Consider the following 26,308-nt stretch of genomic DNA (forward strand, 5'->3'; position numbering starts at 1 on the left):
GCCAACTTCAACTTCTAAGGGTTAACAGTGATTACCTGGTCTTGGCCGGGCGTGGGTGGCTCACGCCTGTAACCTCAGCACTTTGGGAGGCCGAGGTGGGTGAATCACCTGAGGTCAGGAGTTCGAGACCAGCCTGACCAACACAGTGAAACCCTGTCTCTACTAAAAATACAAAAATTAGCTGGGCATGGTGGCGCGCGTCTGTAATCTCAGCTACTTGGGAGGCTGAGGCAGGAGAACCACTTGGGAAGTGGAGGATGCAGTGAGCTGAGATCGCACCACTGTATGCCAACCTGGGCAACAAGAGTGAAACTATGTCTCAAAAACACACACACACACACACACACACACAAACCAACCAACCAAACCCCCCCACACACACCAAAAAACAGTGATTACCTGGTCTCTACTAACGTGGGATCCCATTTCATCTCCTCTTGCCAGGCCAGTAAAGCTCTTCAAATAGTTTTAACTTCATCAACTGATTACTCCTGGGGAGAAGGGATTATTTTGGATCTTGTCTTGCTAGTAAGGGGCAGAGTGGAATAGAACCAATCCAGTATTCTTGTCACTTTTAAGTCTTTACATTATATATTATATATAAAAGATTACATATAATCCTTTACAGTATATACGATAATCCTTTACATTACTGCAGTAGGATTCTGGCTTTTTGATGACATTTGGCATAAGCTAGCATTAAGTCCAATCCTACAAGAGCCAATCAGATAAAATCCACTGAGATGGCATGCTAAAGGAATATTGGAGGCATGTCCACTGCTAATAATAAATCCAGCCTAATCCATCCTCAAAATTTCCACAGAATTTACAGAAATTTTGATAACGCAAACCAAATCTTTTTATTTCTTCTGGGTGAAACTTCTAATTCTCAATTTCTCCTCCTGAGCCTTGCAGAATTGGAATCCTAGTCAATGGGGTAAGAGGGCTAGGGGGGTATTAGTTTTATCTTAAGGCATATATTCCTTATGTAGGGGCAACAATGTAAATATTGCAGAGCTTGAGCATTCTCTAACATGTAGTTAGATTTCCATAAGGAAATGTGAAGCTAGATCCCTCTCAAGCTCACTTCACAATAGGATTCCTGCTATGAAAATCTGCTGTTGCTGATGTGACAGGAGGCGGAGCTCAGGCAATCTATGGCCAGGAGGTCGAAAACCCCTGCTCCCTCCCAGGTCTACAAATCTTTTGACACAGCCTTATTTCCACTTGCTGGGACCCTGTTGATTTCCTGAGAAGTTTCACAAAAGCCTAGTATACAACTATTTAACTTATTAATCTTCCAAATGAACTTTACATTTGGTTTTAGTAGTCTCAGCCCTACAGCTATAAGCAATGGATTGTTTGTACTGGCATATAAAAGCCTCCAAGTCCCTTTGCCTTGAGGCAGTAGTAACTTTAAGACTCAAATTTATCCTTTCCCATGGCTTTTGTCCGATTCAGCTGCCCATGGCAGCAGTTACCTAGGGGTTACTGCTGCCTCCCTTTCATGAAACTGGTGACTAGCATTACAGCACATCGAAAGACTACCACTTCGTCTCAACTACTTTTCAGTCTGTCTCAACTTGGTAAAATTCCAAATTTTCCTCAAGGTCTTTTGCCTGTTAACACTCTTCGTAGCCATGTCAAATAGCTAAAATTCTTTCAAATCCAAAAGCCAGAAAATAACTCAAACTAGCCTAAAAAAGAAACTTTCAATCAGCAGGATAAAGATGGCTACACAACGAAAGGGCTAAAACTCAGGCTTTAGGATAGAAACTGAGGGTTATGTTCGAGATTATCAGAAGCATGAACTCCCAAAGCCATCAGTTAACTGATGGGGAGAGGTTTGGTTAGGGAGAAAATGGTGGAGAATGTAGTTACTTCAGGAAAGGATACCTTCAAGAAGTATGTACTACCACGATAAAACCAGGTTTCTTAGCCTTTAATTTATCCATCTATATAACACAACCCCCTCTGGGACATCCTAAAACTCAACTTCATATGTAAATACTACAAATTCTTGTTTCAAAACTCATTGAGAACAATTTGAAATAACCCATCAGGCATATACTAAGTTGTTTCCACATGCTTATCAGAAACAAACCTAAGGGCAGTTCTCTAAGCATATTAATTTACCAAAAGTTGGCAGACACTGAAAACACCCTGGACGGTAAGTTTTACAAATTAAGACCTGCCAATACTGCCTATGCTCCATTACTGGCATTTTCCATCACCCAGCTACCCAGATTTGAGACATCATGATTAAGAGAACTGTGGACTAAGATCACCTAGGTTCAGATCGTGGCATTGCCACTTCAACAGCTATTTGAACTAAGGTAAGTTACTCTACATCATTTCATTGCTGAAGATTATATGTAAAGTGCCTCCCAAAGTACCTGAAACATACTAATACCTAGATGCGATAAAGGTTAGCAAGGCAACAAAATAACCCACCTGTAGCAACATCCAATTGGTCATGAAAATTACTTAAATGCAAAATAATACTAAGAACATGTATTGCAAGTACCCTCAGTCTAGTTATTTACTGTAACTCCATCCCCAAATGGAGATCACTCTAATACCTAGTTATGCACTCTGAATTTTCCAGGAATACAGAAATCCATCCCCCCCTCACCCCACCCCCAAAACAGCAAAGATACACCTCAGCCCAAGGAACACATTGCCCTAACGATTAAACTACAGAAGAACTCTAATTGTAAGTAATAGAACAAGAACACTTCTTTGTGAACAGCTGCACCAATACTTTTCTTTTCATTTGCGTTTATTTAAACACAGTTCTCAAAACATTTGAGTGAAATTGGGCCTCCTTTGGTAAGCAAAGGACCTGAAAATAATATTTAAAAAATGAACAGGCAAAGTCTTCAGTTCATCCATGACACAGGTGTAGTGTTCCCTTATCATGTACTTTGAAGCACCCGGTTTTTTCATATAGTCTAAAAGCTAGAAGAACAAGAGTATATTTGTGGTGGAATGTATTGTCACTTGCTGATAACTAGTTGAAATACCATTATCCCCTTGTAACAGCTTTAAGTAACAGCCTTTTAAGGCATACACTGTGTAACTCTTCGTATTATTTCCTGCTATACATATTACAGATTACATAAAAGCCGACAAATCCACATTGATATAAGCATTAAGCACTGGCTGTATTTTAAGATTTGTAGTTCTAATACTAGCAGTACAGAGTTACAGAGCATAATTTTAAACACTTAGTTGCAGGTATATAAGTATGGTATGTTTCATGGACTGGAGGAAAACGGGCATTTGTCTTTAAATTTACTACTGACAATCTGAATAGTTCTGCTAAGCATTGATATGTTAGAAAAAAAAGTAAAAATCAAACTGTTTATTGTTGCTTTTTGCCATTTGGTAGCATTTTACACAGGCTTCGATCTTCAGAATACCCTGGATTCAGTAGAAAAACCTTTTAAATGAAGTTTTGTACAATAGAAACTTCTCAGCAGTCAAAATTTAGACTGTAAAAAAATACATGCAAAACATACTTTTCTGAAAACACTTAACTTTGAACAAAGCACCAAACTACACAAATGCAGAATGAAAACAGCATTTCAACTCCACCAAAAGTAGTCATCATAAAAGGTGTAAAAGTCACCTAACTTCACTAGGCACTGTTCACTTTTTAAACAAGAGACAATAAAAAATATTGTCCACAAACAATATCCCAGTTCTAGGGCAGGTTTCAGAAAGTCTTCATGCTTTAATAGCGACCTGGGAAAAAAAGAATGAACATGCTTTAATATTAAGTGAACTAATTATCAAGTATACTTCAACGCTGAGAATTTCAGAATATTCTGCCATTAAGAAATTCCTATGTATCAGACCCCCACCACCCCCAAATAGAGAAAGACTTCCATATAAGTATTACACCAGAAATGAGATAGCAATGTTAAATAACAGAAATTGCTGGGAAGTACATAACTCAATCTGAGAACTAAAGGGCTAAGTAATCCATGTTTCTGTGCTGTCCAAAAATTTTTAAGGACTCTTGAAAAGCTACTAAATGGTGGAAATATATTATTTACTATTTCAATTAGAAACAACAGGAGTCTCTGAGTCTACTCTGGCTCAGGAGGCTGTCCAATTTTTCTTTCTTAAAAAATAATAGGATTCTAAGGGTTATTTCCATAAACTTTCTTGAACCAAAAAACATTCAGGGTGTGTGGGGAATCATAGGCATAAGATTTAACTATTTGATATCTGCAAAAGGGAATACACTGTCATCAGAGCAAGCCATACTACAACATAAACAATCATATTAAGATAAAAACTTACGAGGTGAGTATGATCGAGATCTGGAACGTGATCTGTATCCTCCACGACTATAGTAAGGAGAAGGTGACCGCCTTCTATAAACAAATGTCAAGATTGTCTAAGTCTCAATAGATCACAATTAGACCAAACATATAAATTTATGACTATATATACTGCCTTTTCATCAGTTCCCACAAAAAGGAAAGCTGCATGAACCTTCAAGGCTGTTTAAATCTTGAGAATGAAGCACATTATCAGGCCCAAGTGTCAAATAAGCACTCTTAATAATTTTCAGGTCAAATAATCCTTGCTATATTTTAATCTGCTTATCTTTTAAATTTTGTGAAGTATGTTAAGAGAGGTAAAAGAAAATTACTGGCTGGGTGCAGAGGCTCAACGCCTATAATCCCAGCACTTTGGGAGGCCAAGGCAGGAGGATCACTTGAGGCCAGGAGTTTGACCAGCCTGACCAACATGGTGAAAACCTGTCTCTACTAAAAAAAAACTGGCTGTGTGCGGGAGGCAGAGACTGCAGTGGGCTCAAATTGCTCCACTGTACTCCAGCCTAGGCAACAGAGCAACACTGTCTCCAAAAATTAAAAATGAGAAAATTCCCATACCATTAAATAATTCCAACAGCACCCTCGTGAACACCCAAAACTAATTTCACAAGTGCTTCAGGATTTAGCTTTGTGTAAAAAAGCCTGGCTTGAATGTTCATGTGCTATTTGAGATGCTTACAAAAAGCAAAGAAAATGTATTACAAGAACATAATGACAAAAAAATGAGTTATCAGTGACTAACTTTAACATCACTGTACCTCATCACGGTATAAAATGGTACCACTAAATAACCTACTGTAAACCCAATTTTTATAAATATACAAAGACTTTACACATTTAGTTTCCGTTAGAATATTTTCACGAGCTTCAAACAGTCTGATTTTGGGTATTCCACTTATAATTTACCAAAACATTAGTAGGCAAACATCTTTATGTGAAGCTTTATATTGTTGTACAGATGCTAAGTCCTCTCCTGGCATACCTATAAATCTGATCCCTGTCTTGAGCAGCTCTCCATCCTCCTCCTCCTCCACCTCCTCCTCTGTGAAGACAGAAAGGCAACATGCATTCAGTTTGTGAGTTTTAAAAAATTATGTCATTCATTTAGTAAAATAAAAACTTTCATAGAGCATGAATGAGATGTTTCTTGCAGGTCAAGTGATTTGCCACCCTTTTTAGAAACTGGCATAGGGTTCTCTCTGGTGGCTGAAATGAGTAGTATTAGAACACAGAACATTCCTAAGTAAATACTCTTAAAAAAAAAAAAAAAAAAAAAAAAAAAAAGTCAAACTAACAGCTTAATCTTCTTAGCCCCAACAAATTTGTACCTTTAGTACCATTCAACAGAGTGATGCGGGCCGGGCGCGGTGGCTCACGCCTGTAATCCCAGCACTTTGGGAGGCCGAGGCGGGCGGATCACAAGGTCAGGAGATCGAGACCATCCTGGCTAACACGGTGAAACCCCATCTCTACTAAAAATACAAAAAATTAGCCGGGCGAGGTGGCAGGCGCCTGTAGTCCCAGCTACAAGGGAGGCTGAGGCAGGAGAATGGCGTGAACCCCGGGGGGCGGAGCCTGCAGTGAGCCGAGATCGCGCCACTGCACTCCAGCCCGGGTGAAAGAGCGAGACTCCGTCTCAACAAACAAACAAACAAAAAAAAACAGAGTGATGCTTTTAATAAAGGGTTTTCATGGGTGATAAAATGCTGAACAATACACTTACAGACTCACTTTCAGACAATGATTGACAACTGTTAACTTCTTAAACATTACCAAATAATGCACAAAAAAGACATCCACATACCTCAATACCATTATCAATGACAACTGTGGTCAATACTTACTAACATTATTTGACTTGTCAAATTACACATTTTGACAAGGGAGGACCAAAATGTCACAATTTTACTTCATTTTTATCTTTGGAAGTATTCTCAAAGATATCTTTAACTATGACTGACATTTCCCTACCCAAACCCCGACATACCAAACTTTTGGCAATAATAAAAAACCACATACCCTTGTCATACTAAATTAACGTCTTTAAAATTATTCTCTGGACTCTTTCAAGGCATCAGTTTTACCTGCCCTCAGTGTATGATGCATGCATTAAGAGACTCCAAGAAACTGCCTGAAAAGTGTTGGCTTTCCAAAATGGCTTATGAAATTTGCTTTTATAAGCCAATATAAATTTGCTTTTAAAAGGCTAAGACAGAGGCTGTATTTTTTTCTTTTAAGGTGGGGTCTTGCTCTGGGGGAGGAGACTCAGGTGGGAGCGTACTTGGCTCACTGCAGCTTCAACCTCCCTGGCTTCCTGCCTCATTTTTTGTAGGTCTCCCTATGCTGCTCAGGCTGGTCTCAAATTCCTGGGCTCAAGCAATCCCCCCGCCTCAGCCTATAATTTTGCTTTATCTATTCATTTTTTTTTTTTAGAGTCTCGCTCTGTTGCCCAGAGTGGAGTGCAGTGGTGCAACCTAAATTCACTGCAACCTCTGCCTCCCGAGTTCAAGTGATTCACCTGCCTCAGCCTTCCGAGTAGCTGGGACTACAGGCATGCACCACCACACCCGGCTTAATTTTTATTTCTGGTAGAGACAGGGTCCACCATGTTGGACAGGCTGAACCTCAGGTGATCTGCCTGCCTTGGCCTCCTATAGCGTTCGGATTATAGGTGTGAGCCACTGCGCCCGGCCTCATTCAATGTTTAAAAATAAAACACATTTTATTATTAATATTCCAAGTTATCATTTAAATCCCACTTATATTCTAGAATATTTGAACAGAAATCCAATTACACATTAAGACACAGAACCTTAAAATCTGATTTAAGCTTCTACTCTGCGTTTCTCAGAGTAGAAGTACTAAAGCAAAGCTTTTAACAAAGACTTAAGCATAGTGCTGCTCTGTACACTGTACTGAGATTCAGACGTTGACCCTTCTACCTCATAACTTACCTGTATGATCTGCTATAGTAGTCCCGATCATCATAGCCCCGATCATATCCTCTGTCATAGTAATCCCGACGGCGAGAGCTGCCACTATGAAGAAAAAAATATCAGGTGACCTCCCTTATCTTTCTGGGCATGAGTTTTTATATCTACTAGTAGGTCTGACACATTAACTGGAAAATGAACATTATTCCTGTTAAAATTCTCACCTATATTGAGCAAACATTGCCCTTTCCCTTGTTTCAATATATGTAAACCTATTTTTAAAAATCTTCGGTTAAGGAGGCACCCAGATCCTACCACAGATCAATCAATTTGCATATCCCACATATTTCTAAGAGGAAACAAAAATATTATCACCTTGCTCTATTGAAGAAAATTTAGGCCGGGTGCAGTGACTCACGCCTGTAATCCCAGCACTTTGGGAAGCCGAGGCAGGCAGATCATGAGGTCAGGAGATCGAGCATCCTGGCTAACATGGTGAAAAACCGTCTCTACTAAAAATACAAAAAATTAGCTGGGCATGGCGATGTGCACCTGTAGTTCCAGCTACTCGGGAGGCTGAGGCAGGAGAACTGCTTGAACCCAGGGGGCGAAGGTTGCAGTGAACTAAGATTGCACCACTGCACTCCAGCCTGGGCGACAGAGCGAGACTCAGTCTCAAAACGAAACAAAAACAAAACTAAACAACAACAAACAAAAAAGAAAATTTAAAAATGCACTTGACTAAGATTTATGGTTTTACCTGTAATGGCTGAACTTCTACTATGAGAAAAATGCCCTAATGAGCACTTAATCAACAGTCAAGTTTATGGCACAAACCTAAGTGCTGAAGACTTTCCACTAATACAAGTGTTTCTTTGACAAGTAAACAATTGCCAATTATATTTATTTTGAAAATAAACTTACTAGGTAGGTCTCCCCATGTAAATTCCTGGTGTTGGTGTATGTGGTCTTTTTGTTATAGAGAAATCAACTCTGATCCTACGCCCATCAAGCTCCATTCCATTGGCACGTTCTTTAGCCTTCAAAAGATAAATAAATTGTTATATACATCCTGAACAAAGCCACTAATTATCCTGTGGCTATGAGTAAGGTCCCACTGGACATTTCAGTTACGTGCGTTAAGTTATCTTAATGTTAGCCAGAACATAAGGTCTACAACTTACAAATGGTTGTTCCCTCCACTAAATGTTCATTTGTAAAAGCTACTCATAAAAACTTGAAACAATTATTTTATCTAACTATAATCCTGACAGTATTTCCAGCTCCAAAGCAGCACACAATTGGCAAACTATAGCCTGTAGGTCAAATCTGGCCAGCTGGCTGTCTCTGTATAACCCATAAGCTAAGAATTTAAATAACTAGGGGGAAAAATAGTATTTCATGACAAGTGAAGAAACACACAAAATCCAAATTCCAATGCCCCAAAATAATCTGTTATTGGAATACGGCCCCAACTCATTCATCTGGCTGCTGTTGGGTTAAAACAACAGAGTTAAATAGTTGTGACTGAGATCCTATGACTGAAACCTGAACATATTATTTAACCCTTGGAAGTTTTCTTAGCCCTTCTCTGGAGGCCAAAAGCTAAGACTGAAGTAAAGCCTTAATACATATAGTTCCTTTTCCCAGAGTACGTACTAATAGCATACATTAAAAAAAAAAAAAATACCCCATTTCAGAGACATTAAAGTTTGTTCATAATTTGAGGAAACATCCTTTCACCTAAATAGAATTTTTGTTTCTAATTCCAATACTATGCTATCTTCTAGTTCAGATGTTCAAACTAGTGTTTGTGCCCAGGCAGCTTCTGGCACTAGAGAGTAAGATAAAATTTATGCTCTTTTCCGAGAGCTATGACCCTACTGCAAAAACTTAATTAGGAAATGGGTGGTCGTGCACGGTGGCTTACACCTGTAATCCCCCAGCACTTTGGGAGGCCGAGGGGAGCGGATCACCGGAGGTTGGGAGTTCGAGACTACCCTGACCCAACATGGAGAAACCCCATCTCTATTAAAAATACAAAATTAGCTGGGTGTAGTGGCCTGTAATCCCAGCTGCTCAGGAGGGCTGAGGCAGGAGAATTGCTTGAACCCAGGAGGCGGACGTTGGGGTGAGCTGGAGATCGCGCCATTGCACTCCAGCCCAGGCAGCAAGAGTGAAACTCCGTCTGTCATTAAGCGTTTCTCAGTTCTTCCTCTTCTCTATACTTGGAGACGACTTTAGCTACCATCCTTAATGTACCTAAAATCTGAATTTCTCAAATGGGGTCTAGCCCCACATATCAAATCTTGACTCTTTCTATATTCTGCCTCAAGACAAATCAAAATCCAAATATGACATCATTCACTAGCCAAAAACGAAACAATGTTTTCCTTCTGCATCATAACTTTGCTTTTGGTTGTTTTTGACTCTAGAATGTGAACCCGATGTAAACACTGACTACATATCCTGGTGGAATTGGGGTATAGTTGACCCCAATAGGTGGCAGCTAATAAAGCAGGTGGTAGGACCAACTTCCCCAAGTTATACAAAATTTTCTGTTATTCTGCATGTATCTTGAGTTTCCACAAGAGGTTGGAGAAAAAGTTCGAAGTATTACTGACTTGTCCTTGTCCTTATCCTAGCAATTGGTCACTGGTACTTGGCGTCAACAATAGAACTGATGGTTTACAAAGGAACAGGTTGACTTTTACTTACTTCCTTGGCATCATCTACATTTTCAAAATATACAAAGGCAAATCCTCTTGAACGCCTAGACTGCTGGTCATATACAATAGACACATCGGCAATGGGACCATATTTAGAGAACACTTCTCTTAGATCTCTTTCTGTGGTGTACAAGCTCAGCCCAAATACTCCAAGACAACAGTTAGGATCAGGATTTGCCTAGGGAAAAAAAAAAGTTTTAAACTTTGGAAAAGTTGTCATAAAATCAAAGTTGTTTAAAAAGGGAGCTGTATACTAGCCAAAATGTCACTAACAAGAAAAGTACATAATAATTAGACCAAACACCACTTAGAAATTACAAAACTACAGCAAGTACTACGAGTATTTTTGGGAATGGGTAGCAAAGAATGCAAAAGAAAAAATTTCAACCTTAGAATTAAGTAGGGAAACAAGCACTCGTGCTGGCGAAAAGCAACCTGGCATCTTTCCTTCTATGAATTTAAGAAAAATTCACATATTCATAACATGACATACAAGGATAACTGGAACCACACTGTGTCTATCAGCTAGAAAAAATTGCAATGTTGACACACCTTCCATTCAATAGAATGCTCTGAATTGCCAAAAACATGAGCATGTATGGTTTGATTTTTTTAGAAACACAATACACAAGTCTATGTACATAAACGAAGCCTGAGGGGATGCGTACCAAACCATTTTACAGGTCATGAACAGCTTGCAATCATAAGAAACAAGAGTTGGTCAGGCGCAGTGGCTCATGCTTGTAATCCAAACACTCTGGGAGGCCAAGGCTGGTGGACTTCTTGAAGCTCAGCAGAGTTTTGAGACTAGCCTGGGCAACACAATGAGACCCCATGTCTCTACAAAAATGTAAGAAGTAACTGGGTGTGGTGGTGCATGCCTCTAGTCCTAGCTACTCAGGAGGCTGAGGTGGGTGGATCACTTAAGCCTGGAAGGTAGAAGCTGCAGTAAGCTGAGATTGCACCACTGCACTCCAGATTGGGTGAAAGAGTGAGGCCCTGTCTCAAAAAAAGATGACAAGAGGAAAGAATAAAGGGGTGAACCATATTGCTAACATTCCAGATGCTGTGCCGAATTTACCTAAAGATTCCATTTATTTCATAAACAATTTACTAGGGAAAAACTCAACTCTAAAAACATTAAGTCCCCCCACCCCGCACCCTCCTCCTAAACCACTTGGATTATACAATGAAATCACAATAAATATCATCTCATTTGAAGACTTTCATGAAATGTAAAAAATGCCTTAACAACACCCAAAAGAAATTAGCTTCAAAGTAAATGGGAAAGTCGGGAGAGCATCTAATTAGGTTTATGCAGCCTGGAAAGAGTTAACGTTAGTTAGCACAGAACTGTATTTTGAAATAATGTACTAATACCATAGTACAGTATAGTAATGCAGTCGAAGTTTTTTTTTTGATGGGCTAAGGAGTTACACCATTGTGTCAGTATTATGCTTAAATGACAGGTAGCCCAAATGCAGACCCCATCATGGAAGATTAACTTAAAAGACTCTCTCCGAACACTAAAAAAGCCTCTGAAGATTTCATTCACGCACCCACTGCTAAAGCTGTATTGTCAAAATCAGCTCTAACTTTAAGAAAAAGTAAATTTAGGCAGTTCACTGCTTCAAAACCAGTTTTTCATCTTACCCGATTCCCAACATGACGCCTGCGAGTAGACATGGGAGAATGGCTGTGGCTGTGCCGTCTACGATAATCTCGACTGTAAGACCTGCTACGTGATCGTCTATGGGAGCGGGAGCGAGACCGTGACCGGGTATAATGCCTTCGGGAGCTTCTTCTAGATCTAGACCTGCAAGACAAAGACCTCCTAAGGTTACGACTGAAAACAAATATTGTCTTCTTTATTACCTGTTCTAAAGTTAAACTCCAAAAGAGGGAACAATGCAGGAATATGCTAACATGGTTACCAATTTAGTAGGATCAATACTTTTCTTCTCTAATTAGTCATTTCAACTTTGCTAGGAAGCGTTCTAAAAACCACAAGCTCTCCTCCAGTATTTCTTCCAATTAAAGACATATTACTTATCTTTTACAAACCAAGGCATGCAGCATTTTACTAGCTTGGCTTGTGCCCATCTTTCCCCCTCAGAAGACCATTCTCTACTTTTCTGTCTCCCATTATGCCCACCATTAATTTAATACAGTAACAAAATCACAAGTATTCCCCAGCAGTTAAAAAAACAAAAAAATTGAGTGGCTCCTGACTAACTAGAGTGATTCTAAATTGTCATCAAAACCAGGACATATTTAAGGGGTGCTGTTAATTATGCCTGACCACAGGCATAAATGGTATCGCCCCAGGCAAACCAGGATGTATATATAGCCTACTCTTGACCAACATTTAAAAAAAAAAAAAAAAGCGCACCATGTATATACTTATTTATCAAGAATTCTAATTACTGAAAGCCAATGTTCTGCAGTATATTTGCCATACTAGTAAGCAGTTTATTTACATTCAGTAAATCCTCACAACAACCCTGAAGAACTGGTACTATATTACTAATTTGCCTTTTATGAAGAAGCTAAAGCTGAAAGGTTATATAATCTGCCCAAACCAGCAAAAATAAGAGAACCCTGACTCCAAAAGCCCAGGCTCTTAACCGCTTTTAGTCTTGCCTCCCAGAACGTAAGTTCACTTCTAGTGCCAATATTTAATAGGCCAACAAATAATCTAACCCTCTCTACCTTCCTGGTTTACAAAACACGCACCAATTTCAGAGCTAAGAGTAACGAGGAAATCTCAAGACAGTCTTTCTTACCTAGATTCAGATCGGGACCTGGACTTTGATCTGGAACGCCTGGAATCTTCCTTGGAGCGAGACCTTGCAGGGGTATGCCTTGCAGATTTCCCCGATCCGTGAGCACTTCCACTTCTGGAAGCAGAACGGGATTCCTACACGTAGATGTTAAAAGTTTAATTTGCACACTTTCTGGGCAACTTTAAAAACAAATAAGCTGCTGTGAGATAAATGGTGAGGGACAGCAATCCCCTTCCAAGATAAGAAAATGTAGGTAAGGGCAGGAACTGAGTATACCTGGTGTTAATAGTTTCATTGCTCCAAATGACATAAGTCAATTAACTTGTCCTTTCTTCCACCTTTTTGGAGCAGGGATAAGAGTTATTTGACCCCACTTCCTTCAGAAAGGGGTGCCAAAGTCAAGCAGTTAAGGGAACTGTCCAAGGACCGTGTTTCAGAATGTTACTCCATAAAGACTAGGGTGAGACGGAACCTTATTAACTATGACACCTATACTTTATACCTATTTCAATCAAGTTGCAATCAATAAAACAAAATCCTATAAAATTTATATAATTTACTTAAAAAATGCTTGATTTTTAAAAAGACCTTGACCTTTCAAGTTATTACTTATAATTCAGTGATAAAAGAGATAAAGATGATGATCTCAGTTTCAAATCCTAGAGAAAAGCAGAAACCTAGTGGAAAGCAAAGGCTAGCTTGAAGGACACTAAACCCTGTAAAACCCTATTGCATCTAGCCATGGTGGGAGGCCCCCTAAAAAACTGAAAGCAACCAGATGGAGCTACAACAGAACAGCGAACTACACACAAACAAGAGTAGAGAGGGTGTCAGAGATCCTCCACAGCTTCTCCAGCTAAACGGAGATGAGCCAGGGCAAACTTATGGGAAACCAGGAATTAACCTAACTTACCTAGTTACTTAAGTACACATTAAAACCAAAGCAGCTAAATCAGGAGCTCCTAACCTAGGGCCCAGGAAGCAAGAGAGTATAGAAACTACATACAAAAGCCAAAGTTTAGGTAAATATTGTGTACTCATAGCTTTCCCAACCAAAACTGGGATTGGCTGGCAGGTTAAGGGGGCATTTGTAATGAAAAATAGCAAAGGAATGGTAACCAGGATAACTAGGTCACCAACGAGCTAAAGATACATAGTCAATCAACAAAAGGGTATACTAAGTAATGAAACCAAGGAAAAGTTCTGCCAAGGCACCAAAACAGTAGATGAGGAAAGGACAGAACCTACTTCTAGTCAGTCTGATAGCTAGGTAAAATTATCAAGGCAACCTTTATTTTAGGTTATCAAACTTAGACAAAGTAAAGCCTGGTGAGCCTTTCTACTCCAGAGAGCAGAAATGGCAAGACTCAAAAGGAAGCAGTATTACAGTAAGTCACTATATGGCATGAATCAAAGGTGAAGCTTTCAGACAAAATTTAATCACAAGAGACTTCCTTGTGTGATACATCTTCAGAATATTCTGGACATTCTTGAAAGGATAGTAGAGGATTATTCTAAATTACAGCTCAAAACACTTTAGAAGATAGTTCTGTGGTTTACAACATAATGGAGAAAATTTGGATGATCCTTTAATGCTCAGGGAAAACATAATGTAACACAGAAGAGACAAATTAAGGTTTGAGGTTTAACAGAGAAGGAAAGGCTAACTCATCCAGTAAAATGAGTTCAGGTCTCTAGGCCCCAGATGACTCTAGAAACGTTCGAATGATTTCAAAGCCATTATAAAACATGGTGGGGTGACATGAAATGTGACAGCCTTTCCCCTCTACCTCCCTCCATGAGTGACTGTAAAGAGATTAAAAGAAAAATATGATACCCTTCTTTATTAATGAGGACAGCTCTGCCTTTAACATCAAGAAATGGTTGAAGAATGTAGTGATGCTCTGGGGATTCCAATTAACAACAATCCCTTGGAATTCCCTACTAAGTATTCTGAACGGACACTTCCCTTCTCTCCATGGACAAAGGAGGAAGTCTCAAAAATGAGGGTGTAGTTTTTGCTATTTTTACCACAGGCAAAAATTAATATAGGTGAGAATATAGAAATGGGGAACGCAAAAGTTGCTAAAAGCCTGTTTACTCCAACACTAGAAAGATTACCTCAATGGAAATGAAACAATTTTCTCAGGAAGTGAAAGCAGAATATGGGTGTTTCACAGTAACAGTTAAGACTACCAATAAAGTAACTGTAGTTAACAGAAATCAGTCGGCCCAGGAATCTGAGTATAAAGGAAGAATGGGTCAAGTCAAGATCCTCTTTAAGCTCCTGGCTTTAACAGAAAAGCCTTTATTCTAAGCTAAGAGGCTTCGGCAGCCTGTCCACTGAGGGAAGAGACAGTACTCCTAACCTAGAAAATAAGACTTAAATCTAGCAGATCACAGATACAATATTACTGAAATCACAGGAGTTTTCACTCAGCCTCCAAAACTAACGGACTATGCAGATATATTTTGTAAGCAATCATTTCTTGGGCCAGGAATAAGGGAAATACCAGAATGCAAAGGCTTCCTTTCTATACTGACACTTGTTTGCGTAACACCTAAACGTCTCCACCTTTATCAGGGATATTTTCTTAAAGAAGTTAAAGCTTTCTGAAATTATTTTGGCCATTTAACTGGCTGGGAAATATATATGCAAGGGAATAAAACTTGCCTACAAGAAGTAAGACCTAAAATTAGCACCCAAATCGAAAGCATAATTAACTTTAAATCTTAATGCAGACAGGCAAATCTATAAAACCAGTTGAGGAAGTCCCTAAATCTAAGGATACTTCAAATTCCACTCTCAGGGCTGACATGGTCAACACATTAAAACCACACCAACAGACAGAACTGGACACCACTGCCTCAAAAAAAGGGACCATGAAACGAAAATTAGCATGAATAAAGCCAAAATTTCCCTGAAAAAATGCTCAGGGAATCAATCAAGCTCTCACAGACTGGATCTCAGCCACATCCTAACACAAAACCTGCAGGGAATACATCAAGTAAAAATACAACATACTTAGCCTTCCAACAAAATAATCCACATCTCCCTATTCTGAGAACAGCAACCACTTTACAAAAACGTATTTGAAAGAAGGACTAACCATCCAATCCCTGTATTATTTTAAAAACTGAATGTAGTTTGTTAGATTTAAAACAGTGGCTCATAAACACTGCATCTCTTAAAACACTGTTTATCATACTAGTTAAGTCTGACTTACTTGACTTAGTCAACTTCAGAAGTTACATGCTTCCTACTCATTTTTTTCCCTTGGCAAAGGTATCTTTCTGAAACATTGTCATCCCCTTCCTTGTTTTGACTCCCCCTAGCATTAATCAGACCTCTGACTAAGGCAGTCTTTCACACACTGCCTGTTCTCAGAACAGAACCCGGCCTCTTCCTCATCTTCCCTATGGCCCGAGGAAGAGACACATTAGGACCCACAGATGTTTTGGTTAAGGGGGAAAACAAAAACAAATGGACACAATGGTCCACTAGCAATGTTTTCTCACCTTAAGTCTATCCAGCTTGGGTCATAACCAGATTCCAAATTGCTTGCTTTCCTTTAGTGGGCTGGGGGTTAAGAGGTCTTTTCCTCTTTTGCACCCCAAGGACCTGTCAGGTTTTTTGATAAAAGAATCCATGGGCTTGGAATTAAAATGTAATATTAATTCACACATTTACCTCAGTTTCCTGCCTGCTCTTTGAGTAATTTGGAACATAAAATAACATTTGTTATCATTACTTTATCTATGGCAAGAAATTTGACAAAGGAATGCAAAACTTCTCAGAAGAAAATTTTCTTCTGCTTGCAAGATACAGAAATAAACAGGCCTGAAAGCATCAGAAAATGGATTCTCCAAGAAATGCCATTTAAGTCACTTTCTCCAAGAGCATGATGACCTGACAACTCTCAGAGAAAGTTTATTTCAGGAAGACATGTATGAGATGATACCCTTGGCATTCTCAATTGGGTAGTAAAACTGTTGGCTGGCTACTACTGGGTATTATTTTTGATACGTGTACTTGTCTCATTCAACTGAAAGTAACGTTACACCAATCACTTGACCCCTCTACTCAGCTAAAACAAAACACACAGAAAAGAAGGGACTGCTTTTGGGTTGAATTCCTCAGTAAGTGGTAGGGATGGGTAACCAGAATAAAGCTACTTTGTAACCTTTACCTCTAACATTACAATAGCTAAATGTTGATAGCAGAAAAGGAGAAATAGGAATGAAAGCATCTGCCACTACTGCAATTTGTATTAGCTATCCTGTTCACCTGTGTGACCCACCTCTTCTAAGGGGAAGCTAGAGTATTTTATCAGTAATCCTAGTCAATCAGCTGAAATAGGCATTAAACAGAAACAGAATTTGAAAAACCATCCCTGTGTATTTAGCAAATATGCATCTTAAATTTAGGGCCCAAATGCTCACAGATTTCCACTACTGCCATATGGAAAAAACTAACACACTAATGCCAAAGGGAACTATTTTATTCAATGCTTTGTTTGGATTTTGGGGGTTTGGTTCCATAACCATCCTGGTGACATTCTTTTGAAAATTGTTTAACAGAAAATATTCTACTATACATTGCTCAGTACTGAAGGAAAGGGGTCAGTGCAATCTAAGAGTCCAGGGAGGTGGCAAAGACCACCAGTTCCAACCCTGGAGGTATTCACTCATGCCCCAGGACCAGCAACATTAGATAGGTAAAGTTTATCTAGAGAGGACAACATGAAGCCCACTGTTACCCATGCTGGAGAGCTCATTGCTGCCTGGTGCTTGACTACTAAATATTATTTTTAAAAAATTGCATTTCAATCATTTGACTAAGCAGTTAAAATCAGAATTACCTAATTTAAACGTTTCCCCTGGAAGGCACTTCTTTACCCTGTATATATTTTCCTCTATTAAACAAATAATGCATGCATGTTTAGCAAAATATACAGGGACACATAAACAGACTAGTAATTACTTAGCGTAGTGCTTTCTGATTCCAGATTACTTCTTATCTTAACTTCATTTTTATTTCTTTTCTTCATTCTTCCGTTTCAAATTCTGACTTCTTTCATCTTCCCCACTTCACACAAATTGCTCAATATTCTACAAGTGGGACTTCTGGTCTGATAATTAGCATGCATTCTTTCTTTTATTTTTTCAAATTTCAGCTTCACTTATTCCTGAGCTTCAAATACTCATTTATAAAACTTGTCAAATGACGACTTCCGCATTTTCCTTCTTCAACATTAACCTTAATAGAAAAAGAACAGGATGAAGAATATTTTAAAACTCCAGGATAAAATCCAGTGCCAAAACTGAAACTAGAAAAAAAAAATCCCTTTGTTGATTTGGATTTAAAAAAAAAAAAAAAAAAAGAAACCAGAATATGCAGCTCAAAAAACTGAAACTACATAGTTTTCTGCTGGTTCTAGAATATATGGTAATCAATCTCATTTCTCTACTCCAAATAGATTTATCATGCTTAAGTTGAATGTGAAGTGCGCCACTGAACATTTACTGTTCATTTAACATTTTAAGAACTATTAGTTACATTTCACACTTATTATATTCAACAGAAAATAGGTTAAGTGTCAAAAGCACACCTCTAGTCAAAAAGTGACACATTAATACATAAGTGCATGAAAGGAAAGCACGGACAATTGATTTGTACAATGACAAACGCTCAGGGTTGAAGAGGTTTACAGTATTGTGACTTGTCTAGATAGGATAAAGAAACGTATTTAGCGTCACACATTTTTGTACTGTATTTAAAGAGCTCTGTAGAAAGACGGTGTCAGGGAACCTGACAATTTGGAACTGAAGTGTAACCCACCCCCTGGAAAAGCTGCTCTAGTGAGATTTTATAGTATGAATCATAAAAAGACAAAATCAAGTCAACCACCTACAATATGCCAGTAGCTATGAAGGAAAGCAGAACAAACTTGAATCCAACACTGGTATTTTCAAAGAGTTTTGTTGTACATTTTCCCCCTCAATGAAGAAAATATTAAGTCTTCTGGATGTCCAAAGGAGAAATACTACTTTAAAAGGTGGCACTATTTAAATTATAGCTCACCTCCTCAAATAATTAAAAAGACTCAATTTAGTTCATCTGTAAATGTCTGTTGAACATACTAAACAAAATAAAATACTGCCTCCATAAAACATGCTAGTTTTTCTTGTTATCCTACATTTCACTTTGATGATCTTTCATTTCATTGTCAATTATTTCCTCTCCTGGTTTTTCCTCCTGAAAAAAATGCAAGGCTTTGTTTAAAAAAATTACAAGTCTTTATACCTATCTGGGCATAAAGACAACCATCGTTAACCTGGCAAGTGCTGTGATGTCTTTCCTAACAAAAGGATAATTTCCAATCTAGTTTTAAAGTCAATTATTGTTTATTTAATCCAAAAAATTTTAAATATGTTTTTATTTAAGGGAGTTACAGTAATTGGTTTTCTTTAAATATCCATCACTAAAATGCAATGGGAAATGTTTTCTGGCAGCACAAATGTAATCATGGAATCAGAATGCCCAAGCAGGTTTCCTTAGGGCCTCCTAAAACTTCAATACAGACAGGGCACTTAGATGCAGAAGATACAAGAATAGAGGCCATAGGTCTAGCTATCACAACTGTTTTCAATGTGGATACCTTCCTGCTGTTATTTCATTACCCCTTCCTAACCTGGTTCCTTCTCTTATAGTCTAAGAACAAAACCATTACTAAATCATTATAAATATTAGATTTATTTCAACTCAGCTAAGTTCAAGTGGCTACTTTATAAAACCAGAAGACCAACTCTTGGGCTAATGTTATGTACATTTAGTTAAGAGACCCTAGTTAGAAATAAACAGAAACTTGTCCTATCAACACAATTTTTGTTAAAATGTTTCTAGGGGATACAACTAGAATCCATTTAACATTAAACATGCACAAACTCATTCAGTTGACTGACAAGGCAATATTTTAAAAATTGGGAGGGAAAGAGGGAAAGAAAAAAACTCATTAATCCTGTTATGGAAAGGTCAATGCTCATATCAATATAATAAGGACTATATTTTTTTCTGGCAGCCAAACTGTCTACCAGAAGGGTGAATGGATAGATAAATCCTCAAAAACTGGAGAATAGTGTCTGGAAAAAACCATCATCTGAAATTAGTTGTAGGCCCGTGCTTATAAACTCTCTTGCAAATATAGCACAGACTGTTAAATTTACATTCATAAAACATTCAATACTCCCCAACAAAAGCAAATGTAAGTATCTTTTGACTTTTCAGAAGACTACCTTTTAACCTAATTTCTAACCACAAAAATTAAAGAGAAAAAGGGGCCCCTTATCCAAACCGTCAGGTAACAATCTATGCTGATAACATCAATCTCAATGTAACCTCCAAAACCCAATTCAAAGCAAAGATTTTGGGGGAATTTCAAGACTATAATTTGCTACAGTGAAGAACTTGTTTTCGTTTGCAGTTTAAAAACAATACTAAGTGATTTCAGTATCTAATTCTACATATCCCACACCCCCAATACTAACCTGGGTCAGAACACTTAAAATTCCTAAACATCAGTCACCATGCCTTGTTAAGAAAACAGTCGCATATGTAAAAACACTGATCAACATAAAATGCTAAAGCTCAAGAAATATACACAACTGTAGCTCTGCCCTTGTCCTGGGCAAAATAACTATGAAAGCATTAATATTTACCACCTACGTTCGGGTTTTATTGTAGAGAAAGAAGAAAAAAGGCTGTGTAAGGCAAATCCCATTAACACTTCCCCCACCACCTGAATTCCTCTTCAACCTTCTGGCAAAACCGGTAGTACTTACCTTATAAAATCACTTGTAATGTCAGCTTGAAAATGTCACGTTCTAGTTCCAGACAATATCCACAATATTAAAGCATTCTTGTTTAAAACCAAGAAAAAAAATATTTCAACCTGGTTTCAAGAGACTGATAAACCTAACCAGACTCACAATACAAAACAATTTCCTCCTATTTGACAATTCAATCCTTTTTTAAAGGAATTTGGTGAGATGTCTACAATTCTTTAGAAAGAAGTAGATTCAGAGATGTTTCAGTTTTGAAAATTAGAATTTAGAGTTTAGGAACTAAAACCAAGGAATATAAAAAGACATCCCAAGATTAAGCAGAAGATGAGAAAAACTGCAGAATTTGAAAGGCAGTTTGATGGGTTGGTGTCCAGATGCTGCTATTCATCTCTAATGATAAAAGATTACGTGCCTATATTGCAAACACATCGGTTCTACAAAAATAATAGCCAGTATTCTATCAGAGTATCTGCTGGGTCAAAACATTTTCTTTAACATCTGGTCCATACATCAGTGTCTCCTTAGTTTCTGGATTCCTTTAGTAAAGACTCACTTGTAGAAACTCATTACAATGTTGAGAGGGTCAGAACACTACACCGCGTGCAAGACCAACATACAAATCTCACACACCCTATACGCTGAGACCATTACTGGGCTCTAAAGATTACCCTGCACTTCTAAACCTGCCATCAACTTTTTATTCAAGTTCTTGTAATTGTGACTTAAAGGCCAGGAGTGCCTCTTTTTGCAAAGAAATGGTGCTAGTCAACCCCTTTACAAAATGCAAGCAATTTGGGGGGGAAGAGGCTTGAATCTGGAGATGAAAATGAGATCTTACTTTTGAAAGTGGTTTGGCCAGATCAGGTTAAGTCTGCTAATTAGACCACTACAGACAGATTTTAGTGTTAATTACCTTTGAGATGGGGGAAAAAATAAAGCCCACAGACCAACGAGGGATGAGGGACGCACCAGTTCTTTAAATGTCATTATATTCATCTAAATGTATTCTATTGAGTGATCAAACAGAATAATTTATCCCACACACCCAACCTTAAAGGGGAGGGACACAACAACAAACTCCTACAGTCACTGGAAAAGGTGGGGCACAGAGGGGTGGGGTTGTCTGGATTAGAGACAGATAAATAAGGGAGAATTCCACTGATTTGAAGAGACTAGTGATTTACATTAAGACCCAGTCCAGAAGCCTGGAGTTAAATAACACTCATTTTTCTGGCTCCAGAGAAGCATCATTTACACCACAGGCATGTCTAAGATTAAACTGTTCCATTGAGCTTTATGGTTTCCCCAAGCTTGCTTTGGAAGCCTAGACAGGTGTTTCATTCAGGTGTATTCCAACCCTTAAAGGTTCCAACTGGAACACAAACACGCAAACACCAAACACAATATGGAAGTATTTCACAACGTAAAAGTTTAGAGATCTCGGCCAGAAAGCGAAGACTCTTACGTAAGAAAAAAAATCTCAATTTTTAACACATTAAGTTAACCTCCCTCTACAATTCAAAGATTGCGAAAAACAGTGTACTTTTACTAGTAAAAAGATACCAACCAATCAGAAAATTTCAAATTTCTCGAGCCGAGTCTCAAACTGGAACCTAGTTTCAATTGTTTCCCTTTTCACGTAAAATATACTAATGAACTCTTTGGGCAATTTTCCATTCTCAAGCATTCTTCACGTGTATTTAACCGAGAGCTCCTCTAGTCAGAAGCCAGTCATTTAGTCTAATTTCTGAAGAGTACAAAGGTACCCAATAATTGAATTTTTCTGTTTAATAACAAGACTTGAAAATCGCTTACTTTGCAGTCCAAACACCAATGACTAGTTTTAACAGATTCAACTGCCAACGATCAGAAGTCACGACTTTTTAACAACTTTTGAGCTCAATCCCAACTTTCTTACCCAGAAAGCAAGAACTTAAAAAAAAAAAATCTAAAACACTCGTGACATTGGAGTCAATCAGCTTCGGGAAAAACATCAAAAACTAAAAACTCTATGCTCATCCGAATATGTAAACCCAAGGCTTGATTAGTTCAAACCAAATTAAGCAGTTTGGGCTCCAAAATTACGCAGGAAACTCACGCTTCATCAGTGAAAGTTTCTTCCTAAAATAACGAATCATCTAAAAGCTTAGTCAAAAATTTGCTAAGACATTTAATAGTCTTATTTACCTGATAAGTCATATTCAGATCTTAAGGTAGCTTTACCAACAAGGGGTAACTTAGGTAACAAATTGTTTTTAAAAAAAAAAAAAAAAAAAACACAAATTATTCCCATAACAGCCTTAAAAATCAATTTCTATGGTGCTTTTCTATTACCCTTCTAACAGATTCCTCTTAATTCTAGCAAGCCTCGTATCTTCGGATCATTCAATGCTTTCCGAATCTAATACCCAGAGGCCCCACAGACCAGCTAGCTACGTATGCTGTTTAAACCCTAGAACTGTCTTGTTCCCGCAATTCAACCAACCCTCACTGAACACCTTTAAAAGGTGGAAACTTAAGGGAAAGAAAACTGTAGCCAATACACGCTGTGGTTCTAAGTATTAGAACGCCTCAAAACAAAGGAAATAACGGCGCCGTAAATGGTTGCCCGCCAATTTCTCCTTCACAATCCCGTGGAAATGCGATGTCCCCAAAATCATCTTAGCGACTTTGTGGTCTGTCCTAATAGAATACTGATACAGATTCTTGCCTGGGAAGCCCTTTCAGCATCAGAGAAAAGCGCTTCATTTAGGCCAAACACAAAGCCCTCACGCAATCCCCTCCACCTAACGGGCCCAGAACTTAGTCGGCCTCGGATTAGTTTCCATCTTAAGAAGCCCCAAGGACATCCCAGACTCCATCCTTTCCGTGGAGGCAAAGACGGTCCTTCATTAACCTGAACACCAGCCCAAAGACCCAAAAGAACGTCGTCTGTCTCCTTGCACCCCACCACGCTGCCTTACGAAGCGCGGCCCGCGGCGGGTCGGGCCCGCGTTGCCGCGCTGCTTCTCCGCCATTTTGTGCCTCTGGCAGCGCGCCCAGCCCGCCAGCCCAAGATGGCTGCGGCGGACCTTCGCAGGAGAGCAACGCCGAAATAAGATATCGCTCCCCTCCCCCAACACCGCGGGGACGCAGCGGCCATTTTCATCTTCCCCCGCTTATAACGGGAAAAACGGCCGTCTCGGGCAGAAGCCACATAAACCCGCCGGTGGCCTCCCTCCTTCACGACCAAAGGCACTAAGGCACTATCCACAAGGGCTTTTTTTGGTTAAATGCTGTCTCCCTTTCCTGCCCTCCCGGCTTCAGACTTCGGAGCCTAAAACGCCCCTGCCTCCTGGCCCGAGGCCGATGGGCCTAGAAAAAGATGCAAGGAGCTAGGACCACACAGCCGCCCCCTACAGCAGCTCTACGTACCCGCTCGCCGTAGTTCTGCTCGCCGCTGTCGCTCATGACTCCTGGCTGCTGTCGCCGGCCGATGTGCTTCAATCGAAGCTGCCAACCTCTTGCACCTTCCTTAAGGAGGCTCCGCCGCAGCCCCGCAAGACGCGCCGGTCGCCCAGCCGCTCAGAGCAGAACCGCTCCGCACCGCCTCCGCACGGGCTCTAACTCTACCGGAAGTGACGCGGCGCTCCTTAGCCAGGCTCCTCCCCTCCCAGAAACGCGCGCTTTCTTGGCCTCGCCCCTCCTCGCTCTGCCTTTCCTCTCCAGCCGCCCCTCGTCCCGCACAGGAAGTGACGTGCCCCGCCCCTCTCAGGGCCCCACCCCCCCCGTTCACGAGCCTCTATGAGGCGGGAAAGCTAGCGTGTCGTTTGGCCGCTGTGGTGGGCCCTACGGAGCTACAGTGATGTCACCAGCCACTTCTGAATCCCTTCTAGAACTTTCCAGGGAACCTGCCGAGAGTGCGGGGAGGGAGGAGATGCTGTTTCCCCCAATCTCAATTCCTTTCTCCGCCTTGTTAGTTTCTCGTTTTGTGTCTTTCCTTTGTTAGAGAAGTGAATGTTCGTACAGTGGGTACTTCATTTTGCCTTACTTGTAGATATTTCCTTCCTAAATACGTCTTCATTTAAAAAAAGGTCAGATCGGCCGGGCGCGGTGGCTCACGCCTGTAATCCCAGCACTTTGAGAGGCCGAGGTGGGCGGATCACATGGTCAGGAGTTTGAGACCAGCCTGGCCAACATGGTGAAACCCCGTCTCTACTAAAAATACAAAAAAAGTAGCCGGGAGTGGTGATGCATGCCTGTAATCTCAGCCACTCGGGAGGCTGAGGCTGGAGAATCGCTTGAACCTAGGAGGCGGAGGTTGCAGTCAGCCGAGATTGCGCCGCTGCACTCCAGCCTGGGCGACAGAGCGAGACTCTGTCTAAAAAATAAATAAATAAAAATAAAAAAGGTCGGATCTTAATACACAGGAATCAGACACAATCTCTATTCCGAAGTTACAAAATAATGTGCTAGAACCGTGAAACATAATTAGAAAAAATGATTGTAATTGCCAGAGGCATGTATAACTACAGGGGTGTCACAAGGAGGGAAGATTAATTCTGCCATTTTGTAAGAGAATATAGTTGGATTATAGTCGCTCAGACTGGAGTGCAACGGCGCGATCTCGGCTCACTGCAACGTCTGCCTCCCGGGTTCAAGTGATTCTCCTGCCTCAGCCTCCGGAGCAGCTAGAATTACAGGCTCCCGCCACCACACCAGGCTAATTTTTTGTATTTTTTATAGAGACGGAGTTTCGCCATATTGGCCAGGCTGGTCTCCTGGGCTCAAGCGATCGATCCTCCCACCTCGGCCTCCCAAAGTATTGGGATTACAGGCGTGAGCCACTGCCCCCAACCCCCAAGTCGGATACTTAATTCCTCTATACTTCAGTCTCCCCATCCATTGAAAAGGTGGTACCTGGCTGATGAGGCACTTTGATACTGGTAAAGGGCCATTTGTTTTTTTTTTTTTTTTTTTTTGAGACAGGATCTCTCTGGCTCTATCGCCCAGGCTGGAGTGCGGTGGCTCATAGCAACCTCCACCTCCCAGTCTCAAGTGATCTTCCTGCCTCAGCCCCATATCCCCAACTCCTGATTTTTTTTTAACAGCTTTATTGAGATACAACTCACCTACTATGCAATTCCCTTATTTAAAGTGTACAATTCAAATGGCTTTTATTCACAGAATTGTGCAACCATCACCACAATTTTAAAACAGTCTCATCACATTAAGAAAAGAAACACTCATTAATAGTCTTTTTGCATCCCTCCTCCTCTCCACTCCTCACGACCCTCCCAGTCCTAGGCAATCACAAATCTTTCTTTCTCAATAGATTAACCTATTCAGGACATTTTATATGAATGGAATCATATAATATGTATCTTTTGTAACTGGCTTCCTTAGCATACGTTTTCACGGTTCATCCATGTTGTAGAATGTACTACTATTTCATTCTTTTTCATTGTCAAGTTATATTCAATTGTATGGCTATATCACATTTTATTTATCCATTCATCATTTAATAGACATTTGGATAGTTTCCATTTTTTTTTTTTTTTTTGAGACGGAGTCTCCCTCTGTCGCCCAGGCTGGAGTGCAGTGGCGCAATCTCGGCTCACTGCAAGCTCCGCCTCCCAGGTTCACGCCATTCTCCTGCCTCAGCCTCTCGGAGTAGCTGG

The 26,308-nt window shown here is 39.8% G+C and overlaps 1 protein-coding gene and 1 long non-coding RNA gene across 4 annotated transcripts; both read right to left on the minus strand.

Moving 5' to 3' along the window:
* Nucleotides 1–2,764: 2,764 nt before the first annotated feature.
* On the minus strand, nt 2,765–24,381 carry TRA2B (transformer 2 beta homolog). 3 transcript variants are annotated; one of them, XM_063621959.1, is made up of 9 exons: nt 24,063–24,381; nt 12,804–12,937; nt 11,671–11,833; nt 10,007–10,195; nt 8,213–8,328; nt 7,310–7,393; nt 5,338–5,397; nt 4,315–4,388; nt 2,765–3,750 (listed from the first exon to the last, which is right to left on the minus strand). In XM_063621959.1, exons 1-9 carry the CDS (start codon nt 24,096–24,098, stop codon nt 3,740–3,742), a joined length of 867 nt encoding a protein of 288 aa, XP_063478029.1. In that variant the 5' UTR covers nt 24,099–24,381; the 3' UTR covers nt 2,765–3,739. The 3 variants fall into 3 exon arrangements, with proteins under 3 accessions (XP_063478029.1, XP_063478031.1, XP_063478030.1); XM_063621961.1 differs by lacking the exon at nt 24,063–24,381 and adding an exon at nt 17,788–17,985; XM_063621960.1 differs by lacking the exon at nt 5,338–5,397 and having other exon boundaries at nt 24,063–24,264.
* Nucleotides 18,166–24,056, minus strand: LOC134733169 (uncharacterized). Its single transcript, XR_010116690.1, has 2 exons — nt 22,836–24,056; nt 18,166–20,722 (listed from the first exon to the last, which is right to left on the minus strand). It is a non-coding gene; the product is annotated as an uncharacterized lncRNA (long non-coding RNA).
* Nucleotides 24,382–26,308: the final 1,927 nt, after the last annotated feature.

The sequence above is a fragment of the Symphalangus syndactylus genome, chromosome 17 (genome assembly GCF_028878055.3).
Source record: "Symphalangus syndactylus isolate Jambi chromosome 17, NHGRI_mSymSyn1-v2.1_pri, whole genome shotgun sequence".
NCBI classification, from domain to species: domain Eukaryota; kingdom Metazoa; phylum Chordata; class Mammalia; order Primates; family Hylobatidae; genus Symphalangus; species Symphalangus syndactylus.